We start from the raw sequence: 20,000 nt of genomic DNA, 5'->3' as shown, positions 1-20,000 counted from the left end.
GAGTGTCGTTAAACCAAAACCAAAGTAATTACTTTGGCCAATCAAAAAGGGCGGAGGCAATCCAGTAAACCAATCAAAACTCGAAGTAATTACACGTAGCCGACACAAAGCGCGGGAAAATGTGTACGCGCGAGCCACGATTGGTTTTGGTTTCGCTTAATTCTGATTGGTTGAAAAAGCGGCGAACTTTGAACCAATCACTGAGTGAAGTAATGCAATTCGCTAATTACTTTCGACACTCAATTGAAAAAAACCACTCTATCAAAATTGGGCCTGCATCTAATTATTTGCTTTTCTGGACGTAAGTAGGCAATTGAACACGTGACACATCGGTGGAAGGCGAGTAGTTACCACTGCACCAACGCTGAATTTCATACCGATGCACATCGTTTTGAACAAACGTATAGCTAAGCTAAGGTTTCTTTTCTTTGATTTCCTTAAACAGATGCGTATTGATGGATTTCTGAACCAAGAAGGTAGGTGACATTTGCCAGCTGGTCACATTTCTATTTACCATCTCGTCTTTTGGATACACTGTAATACCACAACACAACTAGAATGGACTCGAGTCGATCTTAGTGCGCTTTCCTTTTGTGAGAACTGGCCGATCAGACCTGTCAGTTTGCAAAGAAAATGCAATAATTTGAAGGAACACTTGCATGTTAATCCTTCGCATTCCTCTGGAGGAGTATATATCATCCTAGACTGAAATGTGTTAATTTGAAGGCGATGTTGAGTTTGTCCTTCCAAATACCTGGTCTGACCGGTCAGTTCTGTCAAATGAGAAGGTCCTTAGTAAACCCAATACAACCTGTCTGGTTCAAATAGGCTGTTTAGAAGATTGGCGACCGCGAGTCAAACCTGTGTTTCATTTATGTTTTGAAAAACGTAAGCTTTCTTGAGGTGGTCTGGCCCAAAGTGACAAGATTACGGGGACCTTTCACCTAGCACTTCTGTGCAAAAACTTAGTCAGAAACTTTTAAAAATGGAAATAAATAAAACGAAACAAACGTCTGGTGCGAACAATAGTACATAGCTATAAATAAATGTATCAAAAATCTTATCTCAATCTTACAATATTCCGAAATCAAAGCTTACGACTGAATCACACAAAGGAGCTCTGTTTTGTCATTTGTATTCGCTGCATCCTGTCTAAATTTCAAACTGGACAATGGTTCCTCATCTGGATGGCTTCCTTTCATGAATTTCCTCGGTTCTGGTCAATGATTTTGACCCCCTTTCAGTCTTAGTAATTTGTCGGAGCATGAAGAACATATCCTTTTTTGTGTGTTAACCCTTTGTTCTGTTTGTACATAGACACAGCAGATGGTGTAATAGAAGCGGGGATGTCATCCACTACATCCAGGAACATGGCTATTTTGCAACATATACCTTTTGTTGTTCGCTTTAAAGACAGAGTCAAGGTTAGTTCATTATCACAGTCGTATTGAAGCAGGCTCTTTCACTGTGTTTTTGGCATGCTAAAAGATGACTTGCAATCACTTATAACCCGAAAATAGCAATTTTTGGAACAGCAGCGTACAAATCCAGCTCCAGAAACTCTTTCCCCGGGTTTTTTTTCCGATTATACGTTCATACATTTATGAAAGAAATGAACACGAAACGCTTCGGATCACACTGCCGGAACTTATCTCGGATCCCAGTACATGTAGCATGACTCTGAACGCGACTCCCCCTTGGACGGGGCGGTATTCCATGGCAGGGTTACCCCCCACTATTACATCCCCGGGACTCATTTTATACACCGATGTGAAGAGAGACAAAATGGAGCAAAATAACTGAGCTAGCCGAGGCCTCGAACCAGTGACCTTGGGTCGGGGGCTCTGCATGCTAACCATTACACCATTTCTTCCATTGAACAACCATCCGCCGAACGCGAGGTGAATATCAGTGAATAAAAAACCGAGACGAAGTCGAGGTTTTTATTCACCGACATTCACCGAACCGGAGATGAATAATGGGCCCTTTGCATGAAACTGTCACATGGTATAAATTCTGCCTGCTGGGTGACAAGCTAGGCACTGGGACATCCAAAACAAAGAAAAGTCACCCCTGGCTGGTTGAAATCGCTTTGTTTTGGAGGCTGTTGCATACCTTTTGGCATCCAGTGTCGCGAATTTTGTACCATGTGGCAGTATCATGCAAAGAGCCCATTGTTTCAGTATAATAGGCCATTTCCGAGTTGCTGTTTGCCTCTGGTTCACAACGAGTCTTGGTGCTAAACCATTCAAATGATAATGAGTTTGATTTGCATGAAAATACACCACTCATTTCCATTTGAATGTTTGTGCACCAGGACTCGCTTTGAAACCGAGGCAAACAGCGACTCCGAAATGGTTATTTTAAAAATATTAATTTTCTTCGTCTGTCACCTCGACAAAACGGCTCGCCGCCATTTTGAAAAAAAAACCGCTTAGGTGATTATCGCATAATAATCACCTAATCACCTTATCACCTTATCGCGTGATAATCACCTCGCGTGCAACCAATCAGCGCAAAGAATTTCAATAATCACCTATGTAATTATACTTACGTTCTACAGTGTGTAACAAATATTGAGGGAAAAAAATACGGGAGTCTTTTTCTGAGGAGAAAAGAGTTTTATGCCAACCTTGTATTGATCTAACCAAGCTTTTGCTTTCTTAGCTTCTCCAGAGAATAATAGCCAAGAATCGTGTGGACTCACAAGGAGAACTTCATAATTTCATGATGGGACCAGCTATTGACGTTACAGTCAATCGAAACTATATATACCGAGATGCATTTGATCAGCTAACTGAGGATAAAGGTGATGCCAGCAGCTAATAAAATTCAATACGATTCCCTGGTTTACTCGGCTTTTCTCCAAAGTGAATCCAAAATGTGTTTTATTTCTGTTTCGAAAACCCAAACCAAAATTAATGACCCTCTAATTAGAACAAGTACATGTACAAGTCATCTGTATTGAGCACGCTGCTCCGCTCGTTACGTGCCAAAGGGGTTGAGCCAGAACAAAAAATCACGTAACGGAAGCCGTATAAAATAGTAACTCCCGGTCCGACTGCACACAATCACGCTGGTCGTATGTCCTTTCAAAACTTCGAATAGAGTTCTAACGTTCTCCACCTTCTTTTACGTTACAGCAAGTGGACTAACCCTGAAATCGCATAATATCCAGAGAGAAGCGACATGTCAAACTCTGATACTCACCGTTACGTTACCTATTGTCATTAGGGAGTTTAAGATCTACGACGCGACGGCAGCGAAAACGTCACAAATTTTGCATATCAATGAGCAAAAACGATAGCTTTGCACACTCTTCACGTTTTCGGCAAATCTGTGACGCGAAAAGACAAATTCTCAAGTTTTACGGAGAGCGTGAACACAAGGCAGCGAATGTGAATTTTCTTTCGTAGCTTCAACACCTCACCTCCTAATTCAGTTCCTGGAAAGTTGCGCTAGTTTTTAAAAGTTGGACAAACCGACATAATGACGAAAAGATTAATAGCCTGAACTTGCAGTTTTAAATGACGTTTTTGTTACCGTCGCGTCGTAGCTCTTAAACTCCGTATTAATAGGGACGTTAAGCAAGGACGACGATGACGTCTTCGAGAACGCCACATGGCAATAGGCTGAATTGGCCAAAACAATAGTTCTGCACGCCCCGCACGTGCGTTTTACATTTTGATATATTTCTTTGCCGTTGTCGTCTTGACAACGACGTAAAATGATCACATTTTAGGTTGTGTTGAGGACGCGATCACCTGACGATGACTTTTTAATTTTCTCTCTAAATATCCACGCCGTTTTCGCCAATGTTATTCTTGGAATGTGGACGTACATTTTGCATGCCGAGCGACGTGGAGAAATCGCAAAATTATTACAGTAACGGGAAATAATATTTTTAGACAACGTTCTAGTAGCCGACCTCGTTCTTGCTTAAAGTCCCTAATGTGCCAACCAGAGACTACAAAGGTTGTTTTGTGGTTGGCAAAATTTATATATCAAAAGAATTGTTTATAAACAGTGAATATCGCTTTCGTCTTCAACAGCTCCTAACCTGAGACAAAAGCTTCGAGTCCGCATGATCAACGCTCAAGGTCTGGAAGAGGCAGGTGTCGATGGAGGCGGAATTTTTAGGTATCGTTACATATGTCTCACGATCAGGACCAAGTTAAATGGTTGGTCACACATTACCACGTTTCAGCACTAGAGAGCTTAAGGAACAACGACGGCTTTGGCGGCAACTGCGTACAAATGCATTTATCCTATTGGCTTGAAAAGAAAAATGCAAGGTCGGGCTGCACGTGCAGCATGCATTTGCGTACATTTCCTTGTCGTACTCTGCAAAATATCAACGTAAAAGAACCGAATTTTAAGGTTTTGACGACAACGTGGGCATGCAACGATGATTCTTTCTTTTTTTAATCTTTGCTCCAAAACCTTTCGTGCCAATCCAGCAATGAGGCTCTGCAAATTTTCGGTACACCGTGAACAAGATGGACTTAACGCGAAATTCTCAAGAAAGGGCAAAGGTATATTTTAAAGTGACGTTTTCGTTACTACAGCCGTTGTCGTTCTTAAACTCCCTAATGACGACTAACTATTCTCGAACAAGAGCTTATAAGTGCTGTTAGAGAGTTAATTAGTGTGTTTCATGTTAGTCACGTAGAGTAGTAATTTTCTTGATTGCTGTAAGTTATGAACGTCATGTCCTGCTTCGCGTAGCCTAGTTTTGCATGCATTTGCATTCAGTCTTTGATAAACCATTCTTTTATAAACCTAAGTTTGCCTTTTAGTTTTCTTTTCTTCAATTCCCACTGTTTCGTTAGTCGCAGTTTGATCGCTTCCAAGTAGCGTATAATTTCATAGGTCCTTTAATTAAAGCTTGCAGTTGTTGTGACAATGTTCAGCCCACATCAAGCTTGCCATGTATCTTTACTCACATCAATTCAGAATCACAATAACTCGCTTTCGTTCGCGTGCTGTTGGAAATTTAGTTGGTCCCTCCAGCAGTTATAAGTCTATGCTCTGGTGGTAAAGTCGTAGCTTCGCCTTTTATTGTCAAGCTAACATGCGAGGAAATTTCTCTAAAGGTTTCTTTTACATATTTAGATAGCCAGGGAATCCTGTCGTATATTCTTAATATAAATATAATTCCGAACCACCTCTTTAGTGCATGCTTCTGCTGTTAAAAGTCACGTTCGTAAAAATTTCATCAAAGAACTTAATGCCGCGAATGTGCAATCGCTTTTGTGCTCATTTTTACTTTGGCCTAGATTCTTCCTCTTTGCCTGTGTTGTTTCTTTGCTTTTTTTGAAATCCTCGATGCATTTTTCTTAAAGTCACGCCAAATTGTGATTGTTAGCAAGCTAGCCTTGTACGTGTATTTTTGTGGAGCCTGTGGCTCGAATAATCCCTGATGGTTTTTTTTTTTCTTCTGGCCACCTTGCCACATGCATCTATCTTGCATTTTTCAGTCATTCGTATGTAGATCTCGATATAATGCAGCCGAAATGCATGACCAAAAGTGTGAACTGAATGGAAGTACTCTATTAACTTTTTGTTACTTCTGTTTATCAGAGAGTTCCTGAGTCAACTTCTCAAAGCTGGCTTCGACCCTAACATTGGCTTTTTCAAGTCAACTCACGAGAGGCTGTTGTACCCAAACCCTCAGGTACACTCCGTTTGGCTTGGCAAAATAATTACCTTTTGCCATAGACATTTTTCTTTGGCTTTGACACATGAAGAACTTAAAATAAGAGATCGCACACGTTAAGGTTAATATATATGCAAACGATATAGGAGAAGAAAATGTGGCTTGACCAACTTGCAAATATAGTTACTCCACTTGAACAACTGGCATTCCCATCGCTTTCACGGTGTAGTTTTGAACTGAAAGTGGTTGGACGTCTTAGCATCTAAGTTATGTGTAAAATGAAAAAGATAGTTTTGAAAATTGTTTAAGGAAGTGGTGAATTTACGTGGACAAGGTTGTTCGATGCAGGACTGCTGATAACCCAGAGTTGGAGGCTATGATGGTTTTTTGCGTACTAGCTCTGAAGCATATGTTCCGAAGTGAAGCTAATTAGCCACTGTTACAAATACCATAATACTCCTTGTTTGTCCCTCCAAAATTTTGGGTCGTGTCGTACCTCATTGAACGGGCTTCAGGATTGGCCAAAATAACAATAGAACATTGGATTTAACACAGAAAACAATAGGAAGTACGGCACTACACAGCCAATGAAACATAGTGTTCAACAAGAGGTACGACCCTATTCAAAATTTTGCATAGGCGTTGCTTTCAATTTTCCCGTTGGGACCACTATAAGTCCATGAGAAAAAAAAAACAATGCCTATGCAAGATTTTGGAGGGACAAACAAAGAGAATAATGGTATTTTTGATAGAGGCTAATTAGAATCTTGATAAATATCACAGTGTCCTTTTAACTCTAAAACGCCAACTAGAATTTACAACTGTACAGTATGCTTTAGGGTTGTTTTCGCGTTAGTGTTATCTTCAGTGTTTGAATCTACGTATTATATACTCAACGGCATATATATCTCATTTCCGATTGGTCAATAACGATTGCATAAATAGGTTATAGAATGCAATACGGAAGATGCTATGAAAACAGCGATGCAGTAAATTTGTCGAATATATAATCATTAAAAAATCGTAGGAACTTGCTCGTGCATTTTGTGATTTATGGTCGTAGGCCTATTAATCACGAAATGCACTCGGGTTCATACGATTTCCTGAACTTAAAGAATGAAGATAAGGGGACACCTTAGTTACAAAATTTATGTTGAGTGTAGGAGAAATGAAAGGGGACACTTTGTGACGCTCCTCAAAATAGCCCTCAGTGCTTATGGTTTTTCTCTATAGACCCTATGCAAAAATGGCTGCCTTTAAATTATTCTTTTCTTCTTGTTCAAAATAGCCCAACTAACGTCGTTCGGGATAACAAATTCTTTAGAATTTTTGTCTCAAAAACGAGGTTAGTTGGGCTATTATGAACAAAAGAATAATTTGAAGGCAGCCATTTTTGCATAGGGTCTATTCAGTCCTGGGTAGTTCCTATCCTTTGTGTGGGCTGATGGCTGGTTTTACAGTTCATTTGAAATTACCACTTTGTCCCTTTGCCCCTATAAAGGAATAGAAGTATCGCAAGGAAGGAATCGCGGCGAACTGACCACCAATAAAATAGGCTATTGGCTTGTAATTAGTTGCATCTCTGAGCAGATTGCATTGGTCGAGCGATCATGAGGGACATCATTTAGGGTTCGCAGGGCAGGGTTTTCCTCCTGAACCAACTTGGCCAATCAGTTGATGGTCTTATTTACAATCATCAAGCACATATGTGATCTTCTTTTCTCTCTTTCACATAGGCTGGTATTTTGGCAAATGATTATTTGAAGCACTACCATTTTCTTGGAAGAATGTTAGGAAAGGTGTGTTGGTTTCCTATTAATAATTAATGATGATGATGACGAAGACGATGATGATGGTGATGACTATGACGACGACGACGACGATGATGATGACGATGACGATGACAACGAGGATGACGATGACGACGACGACGACGATGATGATGATGACGACGACGACGATGACAACGACGATGACGATGACGACGATGATGATGATGATTATGACGACCATGACGACGATGATGATGATGTTTGACTCGTGTTAGGCAGTGCGTGCTTTTGTCAGTCTTCATGTGGCCAAAGTGGTAAAGGCCATTTCCAAGTGTTTTGACATCTTTAATCCTTAATAATTGAAATCATTTTATCTCAACCTCTGCAACCGCTTGACATCTTGCGAACCTATCGGAGTGCGTAAATAGAAGTTTCGAGTCACAAATCTTTTTCAGTAGTAACTTACTATACATGTTCAGGAACTCGTGGACTTGAGTAAACTTTACCCTTTTTTTCAGGCGTTGTATGAAAACATGATGGTGGAGCTACCTTTCGCCAGCTTTTTCCTTTGCAAGCTTCTCAGCAAACACGGAACAGATGTAGATATTCATCACCTCGAATCACTTGACCCAGAAATGTACAGGTATGACGTAACCAGTTCCCTGTTGAGATCAGTATAAAGCGTAATTGTGCAGTTCGAATCTCTTTGAAGCCTGATTTTTCCAGTTTTTGTTGTAACTGTCAAGTTGCTTGTTGAATTGCGATGTTCTTTTGCCGCGATAATCGTTTCTTATTATCCAACTGTATTAGTTATTGTACAGAAAACGGACGAAACGAGCACAAATATTTCACGATATTGTACAGTTAGTTATTGTACAGTAGGGAAGCGGTTTGACTAGTTTAGATGCAGACGTTGCCCCGCGATCTGTCACACGTTTTCGGTTGTTTCCAATTCATTTGCTAGAAATTTAGTACAAATCGTTGGATAATAAATAGCTTATTAGATGTTTTGGTGTGTAGTGTCGCTAATTTTACTCGTTGTTTGTATTTTGACTCGCCCTAGCGGGCTCGTCAAAATACAGCACAACTCGTCAAAATACTCAGCGACACTACACACCAAAACCTCTAATAAGATATATATATCCCCCATCCGGAAATAAGATTGCCAGACATCAAATTCGACGGAAATGGCTTTGTGGTTCATTAGGTAGCGCACACGATCGCGGATGTGAGTTCCATCCTCGCCTGTACCGAGCACTTCAAATTTCCCCATCCGTTCTTCAAGCTGGCTTAGTTTTTGTCGGTCACTCACTCACTCACAGGCAATACATCAAGCCAACTACACATTAAGAATGCTCGTTCCTCCATAAAGAAACAGCTTAAAAAGGACTACATTCGAAATTGGCTGAAGGCTCGCAACAACACTTCCGAAGGCTCTAGAGAGAAATTTACACACAAAGAAGTCAAATTCGACTACCAATTGGAAGACTATCTCAAAACTATCAGAAACCCAGCACATAGAATAAGTATGACAAAATTGCGTCTGGAGGTTCATAGCTTGCGAATACAGACTGGGAAATACGAAAATAGAGGTGCACCAACCCCAGTAGATGGAAGAACGTGTCTAGTCTGCGGGAGGCTATATAGAAGACGAGCGGCACTTCTTGATGTATTGCCCAGGGTACGATAACATTAGAAATGAGCTCCATTCTCTCCTTTCAACACACGATGTTGTTTTCAAAAGCCTTAATGATGAGGATAAAATACGGTATTTACTTACCCTAGAAAACGAAAGCACTTCAAAGATAGTAGGTAAATACACATATTTAATGTTTCAGAAGAGAAAAGACTTCCTAAATGCAAAATAATTAAAATAATAATTTTATACCAATTGTATTACAAGTAATTGTATGATCTTTTTAGTTAATTAGTTATTCTAGTAGATATCATCACCTTTATTGTAACGAGACCGATACCTCCCTTTGGAGAGTAAGGCGCAATAAAGATTTACTGTTTACTGTTTTACTCACTCACTCACTCACTCACTCACTCACTCACTCACTCAATCACTCACTCACTATCAGATACTTACTTACTGGTTTTGTTGTTTGTCTGCTTTTCGTGTTATTTTTTATTTATTTATTCATTCAGTCATTCAGTCATTTTCTCTTCCACTACAGGAACTTACTGTTTCTTAAAAATTACCGTGGAAATGTTGAGGAGCTGTCACTTAACTTCACTGTCGTGAATAATGACCTTGGCGAAAGTCAGGTAAAACACTATGAAATAATATAAAACCAAGTAGAAATATGTCTCAGTTCTGAGGCTGACCTTATATTGATCTCAACTTAAGTCGAAATCATATCCAAATAAAATAGTCCCGTCTTGGATTCGTAGGTGGAGCTCTATTGGTTCAGCCAATTTTGTCGTTGAAACCGCTTACAAAGTTGACTTTTTTAATTATTTGTATTTCTAAAGCAATCCCACAAGTTATCTAACCCTACCATGCTTTTACCATGTACATTGCATGTACGAAAATTGCGGAAGACTTAATAGCCAATCTCTTAAGGCTGAGGTGACAACGGTGTAATGAAGAAATGCTGGTGGACGAAGAAGAGAAGCTAATTAACAATTATTCCATGAGCCCGCGCTGGATACGAGATGGTAAATAGCCAACGAGGCGCGTAGTAATTCGCTAATTACTTTCGACACTCAATTGAAAACCGCTCTAACATTGCATGTGACAGCCTAACTAATGATTGAAACCTTCTGATTCTCTCAGTCGATAGTTTAGAGTTTTAAGCCATGTCAAAGGAAACCAACTTTTAAAATCCATATTCAAGTCCATTGCACGTTTAGAACATGGGTAGTTAATTAAGAATTAGGAATTAGGAATTACCGTATTTCCTCGAATAATAGCCGGCCCTCGATTAATCGCCCCCTTTTGACCGAAATATTTAAAATAATAGCCTCCCTCGAATAATCGCCCCCCCCCCCCCTCCCCTCGCCATTTTCTCTTTCTCTTATCCCTCCCTCTAAAGTTAAAAATTGGCATCTTGGGTAACAAACAAGCTTTTATTTAATTGTTCCTTCACCACTGTATGATTACAAAAGCACCGGTTTTTTTACAGTTTTTTCTATGACAACGTTCATATACTTCACTTTTTCCTTTATTGCTTGGAGCTCTCTATTTAACACATCGGATATGTTCTTGTTCCTTGTTCGCAATGAATAAATTGCTGGAACAACAAGTCCTGTTTTTTTAAAGTCCGCTTTCCGATAACCTCGGCATCTCCTTCATTGCTATCTTCTGCATTCAGGAAAGTGCAAACGAGATGGGATAGTTCAATTGGTACATGCCATTATTTTTTTGATTTAATGGTATAATTATACAAAATATTTAAGGTACGACCTTCTGTGAGAAATATTTGAAATAATCGCCTCCCTCGAATAATCGTCTTCCCTCGAATAACCGAATAACACTTTTGGTGCGAAAAAAGAAATAATCGCCCCCGGCTATTATTCGAGGAAATACGGTATTTAAATATTGGATTTTTAAGTTAATTAACTCAGAGCTTAAACTCAGTCCAAGTAATTTTCTTTCTGTTAATGGTCTTTTCTTTGTGGTTTCTCTCCTTCCTCCCTAAACGGGAACTCCCAGCTTCTCTGGGTACGGTGGATTGAGTCACCAGGGGCTTACATGTCTCTCCTTGTTATCATTGTGTGTTATGTGATAGGTGGTGGAGTTAAAGCCCGGTGGTCGGGACATCCCAGTTACTAATAGCAACCGGATTAGTTACATTCACCTTGTGGCTGATTACCGACTCAACAAACAGGTCAGTTCACGTAGGCAATGAATTTCTAATTAACAAAGGCACGGAGTTAAAAGCAGGGATCTCAAACAGACGTCGAGAACATCGACAAGAACGAGATCATCACAGGAAAATGTTGATTCGTATTATCTCAATACGTTTTGCAATTCATGCGCATAGGATATGTCTACCAAGTGCCCTTAAAGTCAGTTGGCATCAACGGCATTTGCATACGGGAGAAAGATGCTATTGATATCCTGCGCTTTCACCGACCTTCTACCATCTTGCAACGGCACGAAGTGGCATAATTTAAGGTTCAGTCGAGAATGCAAACACAGATGGGTGGAAAAAAATGATCACGGTTATGTGGTCAATATTTGTCCTTTTGTGTCGGTTTCTTCTTTTATTTAAAGTTCCCACTTTGGTTTGAATTCAAATTCACCTGTACTGCTGGATTAAAAAAAAAAACAAAGAAAAAGGAAGGATACAGCAATTTAAACATGTTTAGCTCTGGTGGAAATGGAAATGGAAAAAAGTGTACATGGTTTGTTTAAAGTAAAAGTGCACTTAGCTATCAAGCTAGTTCACAGGTACCCCACTTTTAATAATCTGAAAGAAACCTTTCAAATTTAACAGTAGGGACGTTACTTCACGAGCTCCGAGTTACTTCGCGAGCTTCACGAGCTCCGCTATTCCTAGTCAAGTTTCGATAATTTTCCATTTCTTTCTTTCCCGATCGTTTTCTTTAATTGTTTTCCGAGAAAACCAGGCATGCCTGAGTCTATTGCGAGCCTTAAGAGAGACAACAGCAATCTTAAGGATCAACTGTCTGTCATGGCGGATGAGATTGCTAAGATGAAGGAGATGCTACTGGAGCAATCAAAGAAACCCGCAGCAACGAAAGATGAAACAGTGCAAAGCTTAGAATTTATGAGTAAAGGATTTGATGATTTTGAGCGATTTAGGGTCTTTTAACTTATTTACAAAGCGTGATGGAGTTGAATCCGGGACAACTGGAAACAAATCCAAACCAGTGGTTAGAATGGGATTTGAACCCGGGCAACCGCTTGTAAACTCAATGCCCTAACCACTGGACACGCCGCCGCCCAGTTCGACAAACAGCAGGAAAGAGTTTAGGCCATGCCTCAAAGATATTGAGTTTTATTTATTTGTTTAGTTTTTTTACACCTAGGTTCACTGCTAGTTCTTTCTCTCGCTTCCTTCTATTATAGATTCATCGTCACTGCCAAGCATTCAGAACGGGGCTGTCGGATGTTATCAACTTGGACTGGCTTCGAATGTTTGATCACAACGAGTTGCAGGTGACGTTAATAAGGTTGATACAAAATAGTACAAAAAGGTTAAAAGAGGATTGAGTTGTTTTGACTAAGGTCGACACTAAGCGTTCATTAGGGTTTTTCTAACCATAAAGTTGTCTTAGGATTCTACAGGTTCCCAAGGTAATTAACCTGAGGTTCCTCCAACCCTTTCTTCAAATCACTCAGCCCTAACTGGAGAGGCCCCCAAAAGGGTGGAGTAGAGGGCTAGGGAAAGGATTGAACCAAATCGTTTTTCCTGTGACCAAATCCAATTACATCTTGGCTCTTCCCTTCAGTTATTCAAATCTCCAGAGTCCTAAATTCCATTTATCAAGGCAGAGCGAGACTGCTCCGTAGCCCATATCTTATCTGCATTTGCCATTCGGGTTCTTTTCTCTTTATTAAACTGACTTATGTAGTCTTAAATATCTTAGGTTCTGGTTTCTGGCGCATTGATTCCAGTAGATCTTGACGATCTCAGAAGAAACACGAATTACTCAGGTAAAAATATTGTTTCTACATTCCTGGGGAAAAAAAGAGTTTAGGCGTTTCCCATTAATAGAATTTTTGTACTATAACTTGAAAAGAGGGCCAATGATGACCCCTTCCCCCACACCACCCAATACAATGTTGTTCAGGAAGAGGCGAAAATAAGCCATCCCTGTCTCGACATTAGGGAGCTTAAGCAACGACGACGGAGACGGCAACGAGAACGTTATCTCAAAATATAAATTCACGTTGTTGTAATCACTTCGTGACTATTCCACCCTTTTTAATATGACTAGGGCGTGGTAGTTTCTTTAAAAAATGATACTGGTCGTAACGGCGCTTAATTTAGGGCAGAGAATGAAAATGTATCCTCAACTGCTGACGTTCGTCATAAAACCTCAAATTTGGCTGTTTCACGTTATTCAGAGCCTAGACGTTAAGATCTACGAAGGCGACGTCGACGAAAACGTCACCTCAAAATATCACTTTGCTTTAGCATAAGTCTTTTGCAGTTATTCTGTCTCGTTCACTTCTTATAATTTGGGTGAAGTATCCTAAAAATAAATTGGTAGTCCGCGAGCAGTTACAAAATGAAAACAGAAAATGAAGGATTCTCTGTTGAATGCTCACGTTGTCGTCAAAGCCTCAATTGGTGATTTCAGGTCGTTGTTATGCAGATTACCACAAGGATCCGTGCTAAAATCCGTGCTGCCCGTGCAGCACGATTATTTATGCTATTTTAACCAATGATATCATTATTTTGCGGCGTCGTTGTGTCCGTCGCGAGGTTAACTATCAATAGAGTTATTTCAGTAGAGATATGACTTAGAGTTAGAGAAAACGATCTATAGGAAGCTTAAGATTTATGTCGTAGAGTTAGAGTTAAGTTTCCAAAATCCTGAATTCAAGATTTTGGAAGTCCAAAATCTTGAATTCAGGATTTTGGCAGTTCAAAATCCTGAATTCAGGATTTTGGAAACTTAACTCTAACTCTACGACATAAATCTTAAGCTTCCTATAGATCGTTTTCACGTGACGTCACAGCGGCCATGTTGGTGTACAAGAACAATAGACGTTCTCTCCTTTGGGAACCAAACTCTATTTTTATGCATATTCCATGCACACATTTTGTATTGTTTTGTACACCAATATGGCGCCAAGTCACGTGAGTGAAAACCATCTATTGTTTTGAAGACGACGGCAAAGAAATAGGCAAAAATGAAAAACGCACGTGCAGGGCGTGCAAAGCTATTGTTTTTGCTCTCTAAATATGCAAGTTTGTAACCTTCTCGTTGCCGTCGCCGTTGTCGTTGCTTAAGAAAAGTCTCTGTGAAGAGCCAAGAAAGGCCCATCAGGTCGGCGCTTATCTCCGGTTTCTGTAGAATGAAACGACTAGGAGTATTTCTACTCCCCCCTGGATGGGATGCTAGTCCATCGCAAGGTTACCCCCAGAATTTTCGCCGGTACCCATTTATACACCAGGGTGGAGAGAGGCAGCGTGAGAGTAGAGTGTCTTCCCCAAGAAAACAACACAATTTCCCCGGCCAGGACGCGAACCCGGACGACTCGATACGGAGTCGAGCACTCTAATTATGAGGCCACCGCGCCGCGTAATGTCGTTGCTTAAGCTCCCTTTTATTTGGGGAGGGGAGTCGAAATATAATCTTTTTTGTATATGGACAAGAAAATTAAAAATGTCGCAAGATATTTGTGCAAGTTTGTAGATGGAACTTTAGCAACCACGACGACCATCCAACTCTAAACTATTTCAGTCTTACAAAACGACCATTAGCTGTTTCAATCAGTTGCCACAGAAGGTCATACGATGAATGAGATGATAACCGAGACAGAGCGAATCAGAGCGCTAAAAACGCAGTATCCGAGATTAAAAACACAAGAAATATATCTATTCAATTTCAAAGGCGATTCCTTCTAATCCAGGTAAAGCGAACTTTGCCAGCATTGTTCAGCGCCAAAAAGATAGAATGATCGCAAGGCAGATACGACGACACAAACGGTTATTGTAAGGTGCGTTTTGATGCCCATCACGGTTGCTAAGGGCACCGTATTATGTGGGCGATGACATGAGCGACGACGACGATGATGATGATGACGATGACAACGACGATGAGGATGAGGTTGATGATGATGATGACGACGACGGTGACGATGGTGATGATGATGACGATAAGATTGATGATGATGATGATGATGACGACGACGACGGTGACGATAGTGATGGTGATGATGATGACGATGAGATTGATGATGATGATGATAACGACGACGGTGGTGATGGTGATGATGATGATGAGATTGATGATGATGATAACGACGACGGTGACGATGGTGATGGTGATAATGATGACGATGAGATTGATGATGATGATGATGATGACGACGGTTACAATGGTGATGGTGATGATGATGACGATGAGATTGATGATGATGATGGTAATGACGACGACGGTGACGACGACTATGACGACGAGGGGTGATGATGGTGATGACGACACCTTTGTCGCTTCTGGTGTTCCCATAATTTTTGTTGGCTTTTAATTTTATTTTTTTTATTGCCAGGTGGTTTTACTCAAGACCATCCCTGTGTGCTTTCATTCTGGCGAGTTGTAAATCACTTCACAGACACGCAGAAGCGTCAACTCTTGAAGTTTGTTACAAGCTGTTCACGGCCACCGCTTCTAGGATTTAAGGTGGGTTTTCTATCGGAACAATTCTTATTTACTCGGACACATTAATAGGTTATCAGCTCTTGTATCCCTGTTTGCGAAATTCGTTCAATTTAGACACTAATTTACACTTATTTTCGTATTGCGTGGAGGTAGAGCAACTTGCGTTTTCGCCTATTGTTGTTGGAAGGTCACACGCCGATTGAATCGTGCTACATTTTACACTTTGTATGGCATGTTGTTAAGGGGGCTCAAAACAGTTTCAACGTTTTGAGCGCTAATGTTCACACGGCGCCGAATAATTTTTGGCACCAGTGAACATTTTCTCCAGGAGTGCACGCGTGAAAAGCTATCGCCCTACCATTTTACACCAAGACGCATGCGTGATTTTGGAGATACGACGAATGAATATGGCGGCAAATGGTGATTTGATTTCTGAAGCAATGTTGGAAGACCTAATAAGTGATACTTGGCCAGCTTATCCTTCTATATACAGCGACTACTTAAGGGTTCTCTGCCACGAAATGGAGGAGAAACTTGGAAAAACAAGTTGGTTAAAGAAGATAAAAATTTGGACTACTGCATGTGCTTATTTGGTCTTCCAAAGTTGCTTCACCAACCAAATCGCCACTTGCCGCCATATTCATTCGTCGTATCTCCAATACTACACATGCGTCTTGGTGTAAAATGGTAAGCATGCGTGTTAGTGTAAAGGCCTGGCCAACTGCACGCAACATTTTCAACAATTTAAACGCAACATGGCTATGTTCATGTGCCTCAGGCCCATGGCGCGCAACAAGTGGACCTACAATAGCACGCATGCCCCAGTGCAAGAATGTTGCCTGAACGTGTCCAAACGAGTGCAACATAATGCAACATCCAAAATGTTGCACTAAAAATTGGACCGTTTTCAAATTTGATCCAACATCATCAAACATGTCGCAACACCAGTGGCCCATTTGGTTGAGCACCGCGGACTGTCACGCGGGAGGTCGTGATTTCAACTCCGGCCGGACCAACACTCAGGGTTGGTGCCTTTGTAATTACATCCGCAAATGGTTAGACTCTCTAGACTTCTCGGATAAGGACGATAAACCGTAGGCCCCGTCTCACAATCCTTCAATGTTCATAATCCTGTCGCTAAGAGTAGGGTACGTAGTTCCCGGTGCAGTGGTCTGTCTTCTGTTGTGTATCATGGTTGGGAGGGTAAAAAAAGGGGGGGCACAGTAACAGTAATTGGTGCAAGCTGTTGTGACGCTCTGTCAGCTTGACTGGCAAAGTTAATAAATTAAATTAGTGCGTTTGGCCAGTCCTTAACATGGTAAGACGATAGCTTTTCACGCGTGCAAACTTGGAGGAAATGTTCGGTGGTGCCGAAATTTTTCAACATGTTGAATATTCGGCAACTAAGCCACGCGTGAACATTGGCGTTCAAAACTCCACCGTACACTGGGGGAACTTGCTTACGCCAACAGGCGAAGCTGATAGCGGCGTGTTTTTTTTTTTTTTTTTAAGAGCCGTGTCAGCCTTAACGACAGTTAGTCGGTTTTTCAGCAAATCGTTGTCTTCCAATTGTTCGGATTTTCCGCAAGTCATCTGTAACTAACGACGAAATACTTTGTTTTGTAGGAACTGGAGCCTCCATTCTGTGTCCACAGCGCAGGACCCGAGGACAGGCTGCCAACTGCCAGTACCTGTATGAACTTGTTAAAGTTGCCAGAATACCTCGATGACGCGACCATGAGAGAAAAACTTTTGTACGCTGTGGAATCTGGCGCTGGATTTGAACTAAGCTAATTTAGAAGAGAGTTCGCGAGAAAGGAACATCGGCCATTTTGAAAATTGTGCCTCTATCTCTTAAGGAGCCGTGGATAAAATCAGTTCCGTAGTAAATCACCGTAACAATGGCAGATCGAAAACAACCCGACCAAGAGTAGTTGGACTGACAAAAAATGACGTAATCTGAAACAGTCGCACCTGAACTAATGTCGCTGTAAAAAGTAAACAGTGAGATAAGCTCACGGACCCAGAAGTCGCTTTCCCTTGCCTTGCCTGCGTCTTTAAAGTGAGAGCGCATATGAATCCGTTACTACGCGTCTTCTCATCAATCCGCCATATTGAAGTTTGACGTCAATCGCCCACCCACCCAACCCCTCCTTTCAATTTTAGCAGCGAAAGAGCTGAAAGCGCTACTTCTACTCCTACTCCTTCGAGTTTTCATTCAGCGGTCTTTTTGATTGCGCATACTCATAACGGTAAACTCGCAGCAGCTAATTTCGTTACCGTCCCAACCTTCCTCTCCTTCAGAATAAGAGGATGGCAGTCAGATGTTTCTGGAAGATGTACTCTGAGCATGCGTCCACTAGAATACGCCTCCTCCTCGCAAAAGTAGCTTTTCCTTACCACTGCGCAATTCTTGTTAGCCTAAGATTGTAACACGATGTTCTAAGTATAGCTTGCATAATAGTCTGGCAATATTTTCTAGTGAGTTGAAAAGGGACTGATATCAGCGAATTCAAACTGGGCTACTCGTAAAGAGTTACTGTGCCTTCGATGCCGAACTAATCTCGCCACGTTGACAGGTAGAGTGGCTACCGGGATATCGACGGAATCAACCAAAGACGTAATTGACCCAAGTTTTAGAACGGTTATCAGTCACACACCCCCCTCAATTTCTTAGCAAATACCTGAAAAAAAATCGGGGGTCACCGTGCTCGTTTGAGAGAAAAAGAGCATTTATTTTCGCTATCGGGCTTAGTTTGAGGGAAATCTCTTGCGTTTTTTACGCGCACGTGCTCATGTGCGCGCGCTAATGACGCGAAAATCGTGCGCATTAGGGATGCGCAATGCAATACTAAGGAATTAACTTAAATAACAATGACCACAACCAGGTTTTCTGAGCCAGCAATACTGAGCACCCCCAGCAAACCATTGTTTTAACGGAAACCGCTGGTCAGCAACCTGGTTCTTGTCATTGCTGTCCAAGGTCTTCCCTAATGATGATGAAGTAGAATTGATTTAACCCCTAGCTACCATTATTAATATTGGGGCAAATAGCCCACTCTGGGCTGCAATTATTTTTCGGAACTTTAAATTCAAACGGTTTTGGCCCATCCTTATCTAGCCAAGTTAACCTTAAAGCTCCCGTTAAGTCCCTCTCAGGGCTAATTTTATGCATTTATGTTCATTTCAGTACCAGTCTGTTTCAGTTCCAAAGTGGCAATAGAGCCATGGCAACGAAACAATTAGTTTAACCCATAGCAACCATTTTTGAGCCATTTTGGTCACAATTTGGGGCAAATAGCCCACTGTGGGCTAATTCAAACGGTTTCGGCCCATTCTTAGTTAGCCAAGTTAACCTTAAAACTCCCGTAAAGTCCCTCAGGATTCAGGATACCCGGCCATTTTTTCACGGCATAAATCTGTTGGTCCCGCACTCCCGCAGTCGTTAACTAAGTGGAATTCAGCGAGAGTATAAAAATCGCTCCCTCAGTCGCGCACTCCTGTAACGTAGTCGAAAGATAAGGGGAATTCAGTGGGTGTATAGCCAGTGCTCCCGCAGCTTCACAGCCGTGAACAAAGTGGAGTTCATGGAGTGTATAACTATTGCTCTTGCAGTCCCGCATTCGAAAGCTAAGTGGAATTTATGTAGAGTGTATAACTGTTGCTCCCGCAGTCCCGTTGTCCATAGTTAATAGGGGGGAACGGTTATAAAACCCCACAAATGTCTTTGTTATAGGTCTTTGTTCTCTTTTTTGGCCTTGACCGTGTAGAAAATAATATATATTTTTTAATCTATATTAATGATATATGTCATCTTTCAAATCTTTATGACCTTGTCTTATTTCAGTGCTGATGATACAAATCTATTCTTCTCACATAATGATATCCCGACTTTAAAACGTACTATAACTTCTGAAATGCTTGAGTTATCTGAATGGTTCAAAGCAAACAAGTTGACTCTAAATGTTAAGAAATCAATCTATGTAATCTTCAAACCAAGGCAAAGAAGAGAAGAATTTGATTTCAATATTGAAATTAATGGTCACAAGATCACCCGCGTTAAAGGAAGTTACTTTTCTTGGTGTTATTTCGGATGAAAACCTTTCATGGAAACCACATATCTCACATATTGCGTGCAAAATTTTTAAATCTATTGGTATTATTGGTAGATCAAGTCCTTGTCTTACTAAGCTTGCCTTGAAAACGTTGTATTACTCGTTAGTTTACCCTTATTTTCAATATTGTATTATAGTTTGGGG

General features: G+C 40.9%; 1 protein-coding gene across 1 annotated transcript in view; it reads left to right on the top strand.

Annotated features, from left to right (window-relative positions):
* The window catches only part of LOC137973736 (ubiquitin-protein ligase E3C-like), a 38,761-nt gene that overhangs the window by 18,088 nt on the left and 673 nt on the right, over positions 1–20,000 (top strand). The window contains exons 17-29 of the mRNA XM_068820613.1: positions 446–476; positions 1,318–1,424; positions 2,668–2,809; positions 4,053–4,140; positions 5,584–5,677; positions 7,396–7,458; positions 7,950–8,074; positions 9,612–9,702; positions 11,169–11,267; positions 12,476–12,565; positions 12,997–13,063; positions 15,632–15,762; positions 17,368–20,000. The exon at positions 17,368–20,000 is cut by the window's right edge and continues 673 nt beyond it. Coding sequence (XP_068676714.1) covers positions 446–476; positions 1,318–1,424; positions 2,668–2,809; positions 4,053–4,140; positions 5,584–5,677; positions 7,396–7,458; positions 7,950–8,074; positions 9,612–9,702; positions 11,169–11,267; positions 12,476–12,565; positions 12,997–13,063; positions 15,632–15,762; positions 17,368–17,535 — 1,296 coding nt within the window. The 3' untranslated portion in view covers positions 17,536–20,000. The remainder of the gene's footprint in view (positions 1–445; positions 477–1,317; positions 1,425–2,667; positions 2,810–4,052; positions 4,141–5,583; positions 5,678–7,395; positions 7,459–7,949; positions 8,075–9,611; positions 9,703–11,168; positions 11,268–12,475; positions 12,566–12,996; positions 13,064–15,631; positions 15,763–17,367) is intronic.

This window comes from Montipora foliosa, chromosome 10 (assembly GCF_036669935.1).
Source record: "Montipora foliosa isolate CH-2021 chromosome 10, ASM3666993v2, whole genome shotgun sequence".
NCBI lineage: Eukaryota > Metazoa > Cnidaria > Anthozoa > Scleractinia > Acroporidae > Montipora > Montipora foliosa.
This window is presented reverse-complemented; position numbering and strand designations above follow the sequence as displayed.